At 35.5% G+C, this 17,777-nt stretch overlaps 1 protein-coding gene across 1 annotated transcript in view; it reads left to right on the top strand.

Annotated features, from left to right (window-relative positions):
• The first annotated feature begins 5,661 nt into the window (after window positions 1-5,661).
• The window catches only part of LOC117340986 (ammonium transporter Rh type A-like), an 80,796-nt gene continuing 68,680 nt past the window's right edge, over window positions 5,662-17,777 (top strand). The window contains exon 1 of the mRNA XM_033902778.1: window positions 5,662-5,911. Coding sequence (XP_033758669.1) covers window positions 5,758-5,911 — 154 coding nt within the window. The 5' untranslated portion in view covers window positions 5,662-5,757. The remainder of the gene's footprint in view (window positions 5,912-17,777) is intronic.

The following is a 17,777-nucleotide window of genomic DNA, read 5'->3' as shown; positions in this document are numbered from 1 at the left end:
CCTGACAGGTAAGATAAGTGTTCCTGATGGGTACGATAAGTGTTCCTGACGGGTAAGATAAGTGTTCCTGACGGGTAAGATAAGTGTTCCTGACGGGTAAGATAAGTGTTCCTGACGGGTAAGATAAGTGTTCCTGACGGGTAAGATAAGTGTTCCTGACGGTAAGATAAGTGTTCCTGACGGGTAAGATAAGTGTTCCTGACGGGTAAGATAAGTGTTCCTGACGTGAAAGATAAGTGTTCCTGACGTGTAAGATAAGTGTTCCTGACGTGTAAGATAAGTGTTCCTGACAGGTAAGATAAGAGTTCCTGATGGGTACTATAAGTGTTCCTGACGGGTAAGATAAGTGTTCCTGACAGGTAAGATAAGTGTTCCTGAAGGTAAGATAAGTGTTCCTGACGGGTAAGATAAGTGTTCCTGACAGGTAAGATAAGTGTTCCTGAAGGGTAAGATAAGTGTTCCTGACGGGTAAGATAAGTGTTCCTGACGGGTAAGATAAGTGTTCCTGACGTGTAAGATAAGTGTTCCTGACGGGTAAGATAAGTGTTCCTGACAGGTAAGATAAGTGTTACTGACGGGTAAGATAAGTGTTCCTGACGGGTAAGATAAGTGTTCCTGACAGGTAAGATAAGTGTTCCTGACAGGGTAAGATAAGTGTTCCTGACGGGTAAGATAAGTGTTCCTGACGGGTAAGATAAGTGTTCCTGACGGGTAAGATAAGTGTTCCTGACGTGTAAGATAAGTGTTCCTGACGGTAAGATAAGTGTTCCTGACGGGTAAGATAAGTGTTCCTGACGGTAAGATAAGTGTTCCTGACGGGTAAGATAAGTGTTCCTGACGGGTAAAGATAAGTGTTCCTGAAGGTAAGATAAGTGTTCCTGACGGGTAAGATAAGTGTTCCTGACAGGTAAGATAAGTGTTACTGACGGGTAAGATAAGTGTTCCTGACGGTAAGATAAGTGTTCCTGACGGGTAAGATAAGTGTTCCTGACAGGTAAGATAAGTGTTCCTGACGGGTAAGATAAGTGTTCCTGACGGGTAAGATAAGTGTTCCTCACGGGTAAGATAAGTGTTCCTGACGGGTAAGATAAGTGTTCCTGACGGGTAAGATAAGTGTTCCTGACGTGTAAGATAAGTGTTCCTGACAGGTAAGATAAGTGTTCCTCACGGGTAAGATTAGTGTTCCTGACGGGTAAGATAAGTGCTCCTGAAGGGTAAGATAAGTGTTCCTGACAGGTAAGATAAGTGCTCCTGAAGGGTAAGATAAGTGTTCCTGACGGGTAAGATAAGTGTTCCTGACAGGTAAGATAAGTGTTACTGACAGGTAAGATAAGTGCTTCTGAACGGTAAGATAAGTGTTCCTGACAGGTAAGATAAGTGTTCCTGACAGGTAAGATAAGTGTTCCTGACGGGTAAGATAAGTGCTCCTGAAGGGTAATAATATATATACATTTTGTACATAATGTCTTTTAAGAAAAAAATTCTAAGTGAAGTCAAGTCCTGGAAGTCAAATTAATGTTCCAGGTAGTTAAAGTTCTTGTAATGAAGTTGATACACGACCGATAAGATAATGTCCTGACGTAAATAGTTGACATTAAGATATTCTGACGGGAAGATAAGTCCGAAACGTGAAAGTTCTACGTAGATGTTATAAGATGGTTCGCGGTAACTCAATTTCTCACGTAGATTGTTTAGTGTAGTGCCCTGGGAATTTTTCTTTCTGAAGTAGTATTCCTAATAATGTATCCGTGTATAGTGTTCGAAATTAAAGTTCTTGCATAAACATAAGAGACAAATGCATTTAATATTCAGTGATGTTTACAAGTCCTAAGATATTTATAATTGACAGTGTTTCACGCTACAAATCCCATCAGATGTAATCTTTGAATGTCAATTTCACTTAGCTTACAAAAGAGAATTTCCGACAAATGTTTCTTTATATGATTTACATAAAAAAGATGTTTAGCGTTTTACGACCCGTTGTTCATACTTATCATTGACCTATCGTACATGTGATCATCTGAGGGTTGCGTAGGAGTTACCGTTGGCAGATTCATGAGTTTTGAACCAATTACCCTGGTGACAGGTTTCTTTGTACTTCTATAAAAGCTTAAGTTAAATAATAACTGGAAAAAACAGAACATAAAGGATTGTGATAACATTAAAGTGTGTAGTTCGTATGACTGTGTGACAGATGAATTAATTAACATTTAACTGAAATACGGGTTCATGTTTTACATGTAGACGAACAATCTAGCTGTGTTACAACGTAAGTCATTGACGAATCAGCGAATGTAAGAAAAAAAAAAAAAAAAAATAAACAAATTGATAAATAAAAATATAATTGATTTATCAGCATTCCACCTCTGCTATCTCCAAGATATATTCGCTGTATCACCCACAGAGGGTTATAAAACATTGTCCCCTTTCTCTGATGTTTAAAGTCATATTCCATACCAGCCTATGTTGAAAATCTTTACTCACATGAGTAGAGGGATAACAAATTTTCCATTAAAATTTCAAAAAAACCTTACCTAAAATAAGCAATTCTTTAATTAAAATCCGTTGTGTTCCCATGTTATGATTAATTGTAATAAGTTACAGCTTCATATGTATAAAATGTTCTTGGCAAATTCTAAAGTTACTTCAACATGTAGATGATTAAAATGCATAAACTTTGTATATTTGCATTACTGTCACTATGCTTTGTATCCAAAGGAAAATAAAAACATTTTGCAAAAAAAAAAAAAGAAAAAATCATATTGATTGATATATCATGACCATAATTTGTGACGACATCAACAAATAGGACACAAGATGACGTCACACGGTGTAATGTTCAGATTAGTCTATAGGACTTATAACAGTACACGTATGTGTAGATTTCAATGCAGGTATGATAAATGAGTTCCGCAAGGAAATAAACAGGTTGATATAATTACAATGTATTGTTATAACGATAGATAGATACACAGGTTGATATAATTACAATGTATTTTTATACCGATATATAAATATACATGTTGATATAATTACAATGTATTGTTATAACGATATATAAATATACAGGTTGATATAATTACAATGTATTGTTATAACGATATATAAATATACCGGTCGATATAATTACAATGTATTGTTATAACGATATATAAATATACAGGTCGATATAATTACAATGTTATACCGATATATAAATATACAGGTTGATATAATTACAATGTATTGTTATACCGATATATAAATATACAGGTTGGTATAATGACAATGTATTGTTATAACGATATATAAATATACATGATGATATAATTACAATGTATTGTTATACCGATATATAAATATACAGGTTGATATAATTACAATGTATACCGATATATAAATATACAGGTTGGTATAATGACAATGTATTGTTATAACGATATATAAATATACAGGTTGATATCATTACAATGTATTGTTATACCGATATATAAATATACAGGTTGATATAATTACAATGTATTGTTATAACGATATATAAATATACCGGTCGATATAATTACAATGTATTGTTATAACGATATATAAATATACAGGTCGATATAATTACAATGTTATACCGATATATAAATATACAGGTTGGTATAATGACAATGTATTGTTATAACGATATATAAATATACAGGTCGGTATAATTACAATGTATTGTTATACCGATATATAAATATACAGGTCGGTATAATTACAATGTATTGTTATACCGATATATAAATATACAGGTCGGTATAATTACAATGTATACCGATATATACATATACAGGTGATATAATTACAATATATTGTTATACTGATATATAAATATACAAGTTTATATAATTACAATGTATTGTTATACCGATATATAAATATACAGGTCGGTATAATTACAATGTATACCGATATATACATATACAGGTGATATAATTACAATATATTGTTATACTGATATATAAATATACAGGTTGATATAATTACAATGTATTGTTATACCGATATATACATATACAGGTGATATAATTACAATATATTGTTATACTGATATATAAATATACAGGTTGATATAATTACAATGTTATACCGATATATAAATATACCGGTCGATATAATTACAATGTTATAACGATATATAAATATTACAGGTTGATATGATTACAATGTATACCGATATATAAATATACCAGTCGATATAATTACAATGTATTGTTATAACGATATATAAATACACAGGTTCATATAATTACAATGTATTGTTATAACGATATATAAATATACAGGTTGATATAATTACAATGTATTGTTATAACGATATATAAATATACAGGTTGATATAATTACAATGTATTGTTATACCGATATATCAATACACAGGTAGATATAATTACAATGTATACCGATATATAAATATACAGGTTGGTATAATGACAATGTATTGTTATAACGATATATAAATATACATGATGATATAATTACAATGTATTGTTATACCGATATATAAATATACAGGTTGGTATAATGACAATGTATTGTTATAACGATATATAAATATACATGATGATATAATTACAATGTATTGTTATACCGATATATAAATATACAGGTTGATATAATTACAATGTATTGTTATAACGATATATAAATATACAGGTTGATATAATCACAATGTATTGTTATACCGATATATAAATATACAGGTCGGTATAATTACAATGTATTGTTATAACGATATATAAATATACAGGTTGATATAATCACAATGTATTGTTATACCGATATATAAATATACAGGTCGGTATAATTACAATGTATTGTTATAACGATATATAAATATACAGGTTGATATAATTACAATGTATTGTTATACCGACATATAAATATACAGGTTGATATAATTACAATGTTATACCGATATATAAATATACAGGTCGGTATAATAACAATGTATTGTTATAACGATATATAAATATACAAGTTTATATAATTACAATGTATTGTTATACCGATATATAAATATACAGGTTGATATAATTACAATGTATTTTTATACCGATATATAAATATACATGTTGATATAATTACAATGTATTGTTATAACGATATATAAATATACAGGTTGATATCATTACAATGTATTGTTATACCGATATATAAATATACAGGTTGATATAATTACAATGTATTGTTATAACGATATATAAATATACCGGTCGATATAATTACAATGTATTGTTATAACGATATATAAATATACCGGTCGATATAATTACAATGTTATACCGATATATAAATATACAGGTTGATAGAATTACAATGTATTGAGATAACGATATATAAATATACAGGTTGATATAATTACAATGTTATACCGATATATAAATATACAGGTCGATATGATTGCAATGTTATACCGATATATAAATATACAGGTTGATATAATTAAAATGTTATACCGATATATAAATATACAGGTTGATATAATTACAATGTTATACCGATATATAAATATACAGGTTGATATAATTACAATGGGTCACGGTCATGTATACAAAACTGTCAATGTTAACTAAGCCGGAGGTATGTCTGAAAGACGTGTTCTGATTGGCTGGCGCCGACCCACGCCCACCTGGTGCAGTATAAATGTCTCCCAGCAGTTCTGTAGTGTTGATGGTCGTGCTGTAAATGGACTGATACTCTACACTGTCATAGTTTCCTTTTTATTAGTTGATATAATTATCAGCCAGCATGGCGTTCGCTCGAAAAGGAAAGTTTACAATTTTTATGTGTGTTCTTCAAATTGTATTTTTGATTCTATTTGGAGTTTTCGGTGACTATGACCCTGCAGCCAAACCAAGACATGAAGATAAGAGTACCGACAGTACTATCGGCATGTATCCAAGTAAGTGTAGTAATCTACATCCGACCAAACATTGCTAACCTACATACTATTTCTTACTCTATTCAGGAAAGAAAATGAAAGAAACCCAATCATAGTTCAAGATAAGATATTTAATTGTGTTGCGATTGTGTAACCGATGCCGATATAGAACATGAGTACACATGCATATAGCCAGAGTGATAGGGCCGTCTCTTTGAAACAGCTGCTCGTTCCCACATCAATATACTGATAAACAAACAAATCGGTCCCAATAGGGGCTTCCAGGCACCGACAAACACCTGTCTACTGTAAACAAGAAACGCTTACCAAATTATATAAAACGTGCATTAGGGTACAAATGAACTTTACACATGCCTTCAGAGAATTGGCGAACCGTATGTACCCGTCTGTATAGGTTTGTGTTATACATGTACCCGTCTGTATAGGTTTGTGTTATACATGTACCCGTCTGTATAGGTTTGTGTTATACATGTACCCGTCTGTATAGGTTTGTGTTATATATGTACCCGTCTGTATAGGTTTGTGTTATACATGTACCCGTCTGTATAGGTTTGTGTACCCGTCTGTATAGGTTTGTGTTATACATGTACCCGTCTGTATAGGTTTGTGTTATACATGTACCCGTCTGTATAGTTTGTGTTATACATGTACCCGTCTGTATAGGTTTGTGTTATACATGTACCCGTCTGTATAGGTTTGTGTTATACATGTACCCGTCTATATAGGTTTGTGTTATACATGTACCCGTCTGTATAGGTTTGTGTTATACATGTACCCGTCTATATAGGTTTGTGTTATACATGTACCCGTCTATATAGGTTTGTGTACCCGTCTGTATAGGTTTGTGTTATACATGTACCCGTCTGTATAGGTTTGTGTTATACATGTACCCGTCTATATAGGTTTGTGTTATACATGTACCCGTCTGTATAGGTTTGTGTTATACATGTACCCGTCTATATAGGTTTGTGTTATACATGTACCCGTCTATATAGGTTTGTGTACCCGTCTGTATAGGTTTGTGTTATACATGTATCCGTCTATATAGGTTTGTGTTATACATGTACCCGTCTGTATAGGTTTGTGTTATACATGTATCCGTCTATATAGGTTTGTGTTATACATGTACCCGTCTATATAGGTTTGTGATATACATGTACCCGTCTGTATAGGTTTGTGTTGTACATGTACCCGTCTGTATAGGTTTGTGTTGTACATGTACCCGTCTATATAGGTTTGTGTTATACATGTACCCGTCTATATAGGTTTGTGATATACATGTACCCGTCTGTATAGGTTTGTGTTATACATGTACCCGTCTGTATAGGTTTGTGTTATACATGTACCCGTCTGTATAGGTTTGTGTTATACATGTACCCGTCTGTATAGTTTGTGTTATACATGTACCCGTCTATATAGGTTTGTGTTATACATGTACCCGTTTATAAAGGTTTGTGATATACATGTACCCGTCTATATAGGTTTGTGTTATACATGTACCCGTCTATATAGGTTAGTGTTATACATGTACCCGTCTGTATAGGTTTGTGTTATACATGTACCCGTCTGTATAGGTTTGTGTTATACATGTACCCGTCTATATAGGTTTGTGTTATACATGTACCCGTCTATATAGGTTTGTGTTATACATGTACCCGTCTGTATAGGTTTGTGTTATACATGTACCCGTCTATATAGGTTTGTGTTATACATGTACCCGTCTGTATAGGTTTGTGTTATATATGTACCCGTCTGTATAGGTTTGTGTTATACATGTACCCGTCTGTATAGGTTTGTGTTATACATGTACCCGTCTATATAGGTTTGTGTTATACATGTACCCGTCTATATAGGTTTGTGTTATACATGTACCCGTCTATATAGGTTTGTGTTATACATGTACCCGTCTATATAGGTTTGTGTTATACATGTACCCGTCTATATAGGTTTGTGTTATATATGTACCCGTCTGTATAGGTTTGTGTTATACATGTATCCGTCTATATAGGTTTGTGTTATACATGTACCCGTCTGTATAGGTTTGTGTTATACATGTACCCGTCTGTATAGGTTTGTGTTATACATGTACCCGTCTATATAGGTTTGTGTTATACATGTACCCGTCTGTAGTATAGGTTTGTGTTATACATGTACCCGTCTGTATAGGTTTGTGTTATATATGTACCCGTCTGTATAGGTTTGTGTTATACATGTACTCGTCTGTATAGGTTTGTGTTGTACATGTACCCGTCTGTAGTATAGGTTTGTGTTATACATGTACCCGTCTGTATAGGTTTGTGTTATACATGTACCCGTCTATATAGGTTTGTGTTATACATGTACCCGTCTGTATAGGTTTGTGTTATACATGTACCCGTCTGTATAGGTTTGTGTTATACATGTACTCGTCTGTATAGGTTTGTGTTGTACATGTACCCGTCTGTAGTATAGGTTTGTGTTATACATGTACCCGTCTATATAGGTTTGTGTTATACATGTACCCGTCTGTATAGGTTTGTGTTATACATGTACCCGTCTGTATAGTTTGTGTTATACATGTACCCGTCTGTATAGGTTTGTGTTATACATGTACCCGTCTGTATAGGTTTGTGTTATACATGTACCCGTCTATAAAGGTTTGTGTTATACATGTACCCGTCTGTATAGGTTTGTGTTATACATGTACCCGTCTATATATGTTTGTGTTATACATGTACCCGTCTGTATAGGTTTGTGTACCCGTCTATATAGGTTTGTGTTATACATGTACTCGTCTATATAGGTTTGTGTTATACATGTACCCGTCTGTATAGGTTTGTGTACCCGTCTATATAGGTTTGTGTTATACATGTACCCGTCTGTATAGGTTTGTGTTATACATGTACCCGTCTATATAGGTTTGTGTTATACATGTACCCGTCTGTATAGGTTTGTGTTATACATGTACCCGTCTATATAGGTTTGTGTTATACATGTACCCGTCTATATAGGTTAGTGTTATACATGTACCCGTCTGTATAGGTTTGTGTTATACATGTACCCGTCTGTATAGGTTTGTGTTATACATGTACCCGTCTGTATAGGTTTGTGTTATATATGTACCCGTCTGTATAGGTTTGTGTTATACATGTACCCGTCTATATATGTTTGTGTTATACATGTACCCGTCTGTATAGGTTTGTGTTATATATGTACCCGTCTGTATAGGTTTGTGTTATACATGTACCCGTCTATATAGGTTTGTGTTATACATGTACCCGTCTGTATAGGTTTGTGTTATACATGTACCCGTCTGTATAGGTTTGTGTTATACATGTACCCGTCTGTATAGTTTGTGTTATACATGTACCCGTCTATATATGTTTGTGTTATACATGTACCAGTCTGTATAGGTTTGTGTTATACATGTACCCGTCTATATAGGTTTGTGTATCCGTCTGTATAGTTTGTGTTATACATGTACCCGTCTATATAGGTTTGTGTTATATATGTACCAGTCTATATAGGTTTGTGTTATACATGTACTCGTCTATATAGGTTTGTGTTATACATGTACCCGTCTGTATAGGTTTGTGTACCCGTCTATATAGGTTTGTGTTATACATGTACCCGTCTGTATAGGTTTGTGTTATACATGTACCCGTCTGTATAGGTTTGTGTTATACATGTACCCGTCTATATAGGTTTGTGTTATACATGTACCCGTCTGTATAGGTTTGTGTTATACATGTACCCGTCTGTATAGGTTTGTGTTATACATGTACCCGTCTATATAGGTTTGTGTTATACATGTACCCGTCTATATAGGTTTGTGTACCCGTCTGTATAGGTTTGTGTTATACATGTACCCGTCTATATAGGTTTGTGTTATACATGTACCCGTCTATATAGGTTTGTGTTATACATTTACCCGTCTGTATAGGTTTGTGTTATACATGTACCCGTCTGTATAGGTTTGTGTTATACATGTACCCGTCTGTATAGTTTGTGTACCCGTCTGTATAGGTTTGTGTTATACATGTACCCGTCTATATAGGTTTGTGTACCCGTCTGTATAGGTTTGTGTTATACATGTACCCGTCTATATAGGTTTGTGTTATACATGTACCCGTCTGTATAGGTTTGTGTTATACATGTACCCGTCTGTATAGGTTTGTGATATACATGTACCCGTCTATATAGGTTTGTGTTATATATGTACCCGTCTGTATAGGTTTGTGTACCCGTCTGTATAGGTTTGTGTTATACATGTACCCGTCTGTATAGGTTTGTGTTAAACATGTACCCGTCTATATAGGTTAGTGTTATATATGTACCCGTCTATATAGGTTTGTGTTATACATGTACCCGTCTATATAGGTTTGTGTTATACATTTACCCGTCTATATAGGTTTGTGTTATATATGTACCCGTCTGTATAGGTTTGTGTTATACATGTACCCGTCTATATAGGTTTGTGTTATACATGTACCCGTCTGTATAGGTTTGTGTTATACATGTACCCGTCTATATAGGTTTGTGTTATATATGTACCCGTCTGTATAGGTTTGTGTTATACATGTACCCGTCTATATAGGTTTGTGTTATACATTTACCCGTCTGTATAGGTTTGTGTTATACATGTACCCGTCTGTATAGGTTTGTGTTATATATGTACCCGTCTGTATAGGTTTGTGTTGTACATGTACCCGTCTGTATAGGTTTGTGTTATACATGTACCCGTCTATATAGGTTTGTGTTATACATGTACCCGTCTGTATAGGTTTGTGTTATACATGTACCCGTCTGTATAGGTTTGTGTTATACATTTACCCGTCTGTATAGGTTTGTGTTATACATGTACCCGTCTATATAGGTTTGTGTTATACATTTACCCGTCTGTATAGGTTTGTGTTATACATGTACCCGTCTGTATAGGTTTGTGTTATACATGTACCCGTCTATATAGGATTGTGATATACATGTACCCGTCTATATAGGATTGTGTACCCGTCTATATAGGTTTGTGTTATACATGTACCCGTCTGTATAGGTTTGTGTTATACATGTACCCGTCTATATAGGTTTGTGTATCCGTCTGTATAGGTTTGTGTTATAGATGTTCCCGTCTGTATAGGTTTGTGTTATACATGTACCCGTCTATATAGGTTTGTGTATCCGTCTGTATAGGTTTGTGTTATATATGTACCCGTCTGTATAGGTTTGTGTTATACATGTACCCGTCTATATAGGTTTGTGTATCCGTCTGTATAGGTTTGTGTTATATATGTACCCGTCTATATAGGTTTGTGTTATACATGTACCCGTCTATATAGGTTTGTGTACCCGTCTATATAGGTTTGTGTTATACATGTACCCGTCTATATAGGTTTGTGTACCCGTCTGTATAGGTTTGTGTTATACATGTACCCGTCTGTATAGGTTTGTGTTATACATGTACCCGTCTATATAGGTTTGTGTTATACATGTTCCCGTCTGTATAGGTTTGTGTTATATATGTACCCGTCTATATAGGTTTGTGTTATATATGTACCCGTCTATATAGGTTTGTGTTATACATGTACCCGTCTATATAGGTTTGTGTACCCGTCTATATAGGTTTGTGTACCCGTCTGTATAGGTTTGTGTACCCGTCTATATAGGTTTGTGTTATACATGTACCCGTCTGTATAGGTTTGTGATATACATGTACCCGTCTGTATAGGTTTGTGTACCCGTCTATAAAGGTTTGTGTTATACATGTACCCGTCTGTATAGGTTTGTGTTATACATGTACCCGTCTATATAGGTTTGTGTACCCGTCTGTATAGGTTTGTGTTATACATGTACCCGTCTGTATAGGTTGTGATATACATGTACTCGTCTGTATAGGTTGTGATATACATGTACCCGTCTATATAGGGTTGTGTTATACATGTACCCGTCTATATAGGTTTGTGTTATACATGTACCCGTCTATATAGGTTTGTGTTATACATGTACCCGTCTATATAGGTTTGTGTACCCGTCTATATAGGTTTGTGTTATACATGTACCCGTCTATATAGGTTTGTGTTATACATGTACCCGTCTGTATAGGTTTGTGATATACATGTACACGTCTGTATAGGTTTGTGATATACATGTACCCGTCTATATAGGTTTGTGTTATATATGTACCCGTCTATATAGGTTTGTGATATACATGTACCCGTCTATATAGGTTTGTGTTATACATGTACCCGTCTATATAGGTTTGTGTACCCGTCTGTATAGGTTTGTGTTATACATGTACCCGTCTATATAGGTTTGTGTACCCGTCTGTATAGGTTTGTGTTATACATGTACCCGGCTGTATAGGTTTGTGTTATACATGTACCCGTCTGTATAGGTTTGTGTTATATATGTACCCGTCTGTATAGGTTTGTGTTAAACATGTTCCCGTCTATATAGGTTAGTGTTATACATGTACCCGTCTGTATAGGTTTGTGATATACATGTACCCGTCTATAGTATAGGTTTGTGTTATACATGTACCCGTCTGTATAGGTTTGGGTTATATATGTACCCGTCTGTATAGGTTTGTGTTAAACATGTTCCCGTCTATATAGGTTAGTGTTATACATGTACCCGTCTATATAGGGTTGTGTACCCGTCTGTATAGGTTTGTGTTATACATGTACCCGTCTGTATAGTTTGTGTTATACATGTACCCGTCTGTATAGGTTTGTGTTATATATGTACCCGTCTATATAGGTTTGTGTTATACATGTACCCGTCTATATAGGTTTGTGTACCCGTCTGTATAGGTTTGTGTTATACATGTAATCGTCTGTATAGGTTTGTGTTATATATGTACCCGTCTGTATAGGTTTGTGTACCCGTCTGTATAGGTTTGTGTTATACATGTACCCGTCTATATAGGGTTGTGTTATACATGTACCCGTCTGTATAGGTTTGTGTACCCGTCTGTATAGGTTTGTGTACCCGTCTGTATAGGTTTGTGTACCCGTCTGTATAGGTTTGTGTACCCGTCTATAAAGGTTTGTGTTATACATGTACCCGTCTATATAGGTTTGTGTTAAACATGTACCCGTCTGTATAGGTTTGTGTTAAACATGTAACCGTCTATATAGGTTTGTGTACCCGTCTGTATAGGTTTGTGTTATACATGTACCCGTCTGTATAGGTTTGTGTTATACATGTACCCGTCTATATAGGTTTGTGTTATACATGTACCCGTCTGTATAGGTTTGTGTTATATATGTACCCGTCTATATAGGTTTGTGTACCCGTCTATATAGGTTTGTGTTATACATGTACCCGTCTATATAGGTTTGTGTACCCGTCTATATAGGTTTGTGTTATACATGTACCCGTCTATATAGGTTTGTGTTATACATGTACCCGTCTATATAGGTTTGTGTTATACATGTACCCGTCTATATAGGTTTGTGTTATACATGTACCCGTCTGTATAGGTTTGTGTACCCGTCTATATAGGTTTGTGTTATACATGTACCCGTCTGTATAGTTTGTGTTATATATGTACCCGTCTGTATAGGTTTGTGTTATACATGTACCCGTCTATATAGGTTTGTGTTATACATGTACCCGTCTATATAGGTTTGTGTACCCGTCTATATAGGTTTGTGTTGTACATGTACCCGTCTATAAAGGTTTGTGTTATACATGTACCCGTCTATATAGGTTTGTGATATACATGTACCCGTCTATATAGGTTTGTGTTATACATGTACCCGTCTATATAGGTTTGTGTTATACATGTACCCGTCTATATAGGTTTGTGTTGTACATGTACCCGTCTATATAGGTTTGTGATATACATGTACCCGTCTATATAGGTTTGTGTACCCGTCTATATAGGTTTGTGTTGTACATGTACCCGTCTATAAAGGTTTGTGTTATACATGTACCCGTCTGTATAGGTTTGTGTTATACATGTACCCGTCTGTATAGGTTTGTGTACCCGTCTGTATAGGTTTGTGTTATACATGTACCCGTCTATATAGGTTTGTGTTATACATGTACCCGTCTATAGTATAGGTTTGTGTTATACATGTACCCGTCTATATAGGTTTGTGTTATACATGTACCCGTCTGTATAGGTTTGTGTTATACATGTACCCGTCTATATAGGTTTGTGTATCCGTCTATATAGGTTTGTGTACCCGTCTATATAGGTTTGTGTACCCGTCTATATAGGTTTGTGTTATACATGTACCCGTCTGTATAGGTTTGTGTACCCGTCTATATAGGTTTGTGTTATACATGTACCCGTCTATATAGGTTTGTGTTATACATGTACCCGTCTGTATAGGTTTGTGTACCCGTCTATATAGGTTTGTGTTATACATGTACCCGTCTATATAGGTTTGTGTTATACATGTACCCGTCTGTATAGGTTTGTGTTATACATGTACCCGTCTGTATAGGTTTGTGTACCCGTCTATATAGGTTTGTGTTATACATGTACCCGTCTGTATAGGTTTGTGTACCCGTCTGTATAGGTTTGTGTTATACATGTACCCGTCTGTATAGGTTTGTGTTATACATGTACCCGTCTGTATAGGTTTGTGTTATACATGTACCCGTCTATATAGGTTTGTGTATCCGTCTGTATAGGTTTGTGTTATACATGTACCCGTCTGTATAGGTTTGTGTTATACATGTACCCGTCTATATAGGTTTGTGTTATACATGTACCCGTCTGTATAGGTTTGTGTTATACATGTACCCGTCTATATAGGTTTGTGTTATATATGTACCCGTCTATATAGGTTTGTGTTATACATGTACCCGTCTGTATAGGTTTGTGTACCCGTCTATATAGGTTTGTGTTATACATGTACCCGTCTGTATAGGTTTGTGTTATACATGTACCCGTCTGTATAGGTTTGTGTACCCGTCTGTATAGTTTGTGTTATACATGTACCCGTCTGTATAGGTTTGTGATATACATGTACCCGTCTATATAGGTTTGTGTTATACATGTACCCGTCTGTATAGGTTTGTGTTATACATGTACCCGTCTATATAGGTTTGTGTATCCGTCTATATAGGTTTGTGTACCCGTCTGTATAGTTTGTGTTATACATGTACCCGTCTATATAGGTTTGTGTTATACATGTACCCGTCTATATAGGTTTGTGTTATACATGTACCCGTCTATATAGGTTTGTGTACCCGTCTATATAGGGTTGTGTACCCGTCTATATAGGTTTGTGTTATACATGTACCCGTCTGTATAGGTTTGTGTACCCGTCTGTATAGGTTTGTGTACCCGTCTGTATAGGTTTGTGTTATACATGTACCCGTCTATATAGGTTTGTGTACCCGTCTGTATAGGTTTGTGTACCCGTCTGTATAGGTTTGTGTATCCGTCTATATAGGATTGTGTTATACATGTACCCGTCTATATAGGTTTGTGTACCCGTCTGTATAGGTTTGTGTACCCGTCTGTATAGGTTTGTGTATCCGTCTATATAGGATTGTGTTATACATGTACCCGTCTATATAGGGTTGTGTACCCGTCTGTATAGGTTTGTGTACCCGTCTGTATAGGTTTGTGTATCCGTCTATATAGGATTGTGTTATACATGTACCCGTCTGTATAGGTTTGTGTACCCGTCTGTATAGGTTTGTGATATACATGTACCCGTCTATATAGGTTTGTGTTATACATGTACCCGTCTGTATAGGTTTGTGTTATACATGTACCCGTCTGTATAGGTTTGTGTTATACATGTACCCGTCTGTATAGGTTTGTGATATACATGTACCCGTCTGTATAGGTTTGTGTACCCGTCTGTATAGGTTTGTGTACCCGTCTGTATAGGTTTGTGTTATACATGTACCCGTCTGTATAGGTTTGTGTTATACATGTACCCGTCTGTATAGGTTTGTGTACCCGTCTGTATAGGTTTGTGTTATAGATGTACCCGTCTATATAGGTTTGTGTTATACATGTACCCGTCTGTAAAGGTTTGTGTTATACATGTACCCGTCTATATAGGTTTGTGTACCCGTCTGTATAGGTTTGTGTTATAGATGTACCCGTCTATATAGGTTTGTGTTATACATGTACCCGTCTGTATAGGTTTGTGTTATACATGTACCCGTCTATATAGGTTTGTGTTATACATGTACCCGTCTATATAGGTTTGTGTTATACATGTACCCGTCTGTATAGGTTTGTGTTATACATGTACCCGTCTATATAGGTTTGTGTTATACATGTACCCGTCTGTATAGGTTTGTGTACCCGTCTGTATAGTTTGTGTTATACATGTACCCGTCTGTAAAGGTTTGTGTTATACATGTACCCGTCTATATAGGTTTGTGTTATACATGTACCCGTCTGTATAGGTTTGTGTTATACATGTACCCGTCTGTAAAGGTTTGTGTTATACATGTACCCGTCTGTATAGGTTTGTGTACCCGTCTATATAGGTTTGTGTACCCGTCTGTATAGGTTTGTGTACCCGTCTGTATAGGTTTGTGTTATACATGTACCCGTCTGTAAAGGTTTGTGTTATACATGTACCCGTCTGTAAAGGTTTGTGTTATACATGTACCCGTCTGTATAGGTTTGTGTACCCGTCTGTAAAGGTTTGTGTTATACATGTACCCGTCTATATAGGTTTGTGTTATACATGTACCCGTCTGTATAGGTTTGTGTTATACATGTACCCGTCTATATAGGTTTGTGTTATACATGTACCCGTCTATATAGGTTTGTGTTATACATGTACCCGTCTATATAGGTTTGTGTACCCGTCTGTATAGGTTTGTGTTATAGATGTACCCGTCTATATAGGTTTGTGTTATACATGTACCCGTCTATATAGGTTTGTGTACCCGTCTATATAGGTTTGTGTTGTAGATGTACCCGTCTATATAGGTTTGTGTTATACATGTACCCGTCTATATAGGTTTGTGTACCCGTCTATATAGGTTTGTGTTATAGATGTACCCGTCTATATAGGTTTGTGTTATACATGTACCCGTCTGTAAAGGTTTGTGTTATACATGTACCCGTCTGTATAGGTTTGTGTACCCGTCTATATAGGATTGTGTTATACATGTACCCGTCTGTATAGGTTTGTGTTATACATGTTCCCGTCTGTATAGGTTTGTGTTATATATGTACCCGTCTATATAGGTTTGTGTTATATATGTACCCGTCTATATAGGTTTGTGTTATACATGTACCCGTCTGTATAGGTTTGTGATATACATGTACCCGTCTGTATAGGTTTGTGTACCCGTCTATAAAGGTTTGTGTTATACATGTACCCGTCTATATAGGTTTGTGTACCCGTCTGTATAGGTTTGTGTTATACATGTACCCGTCTGTATAGGTTGTGATATACATGTACTCGTCTGTATAGGTTGTGATATACATGTACCCGTCTATATAGGGTTGTGTTATACATGTACCCGTCTATATAGGTTTGTGTTATACATGTACCCGTCTATAAAGGTTTGTGTTATACATGTACCCGTCTGTATAGGTTTGTGATATACATGTACACGTCTGTATAGGTTTGTGATATACATGTACCCGTCTATATAGGTTTGTGTTATATATGTACCCGTCTATATAGGTTTGTGATATACATGTACCCGTCTATAGGTTTGTGTTATACATGTACCCGTCTATATAGGTTTGTGTACCCGTCTGTATAGGTTTGTGTTATACATGTACCCGTCTATATAGGTTTGTGTACCCGTCTGTATAGGTTTGTGTTATACATGTACCCGGCTGTATAGGTTTGTGTTATACATGTACCCGTCTGTATAGGTTTGTGTTATATATGTACCCGTCTGTATAGGTTTGTGTTAAACATGTTCCCGTCTATAT

The sequence above is a fragment of the Pecten maximus genome, chromosome 13 (genome assembly GCF_902652985.1).
Source record: "Pecten maximus chromosome 13, xPecMax1.1, whole genome shotgun sequence".
NCBI lineage: Eukaryota > Metazoa > Mollusca > Bivalvia > Pectinida > Pectinidae > Pecten > Pecten maximus.
Note: the sequence above shows the minus strand (reverse complement) of the source record. Positions and strands in the feature narration are given on the sequence as shown.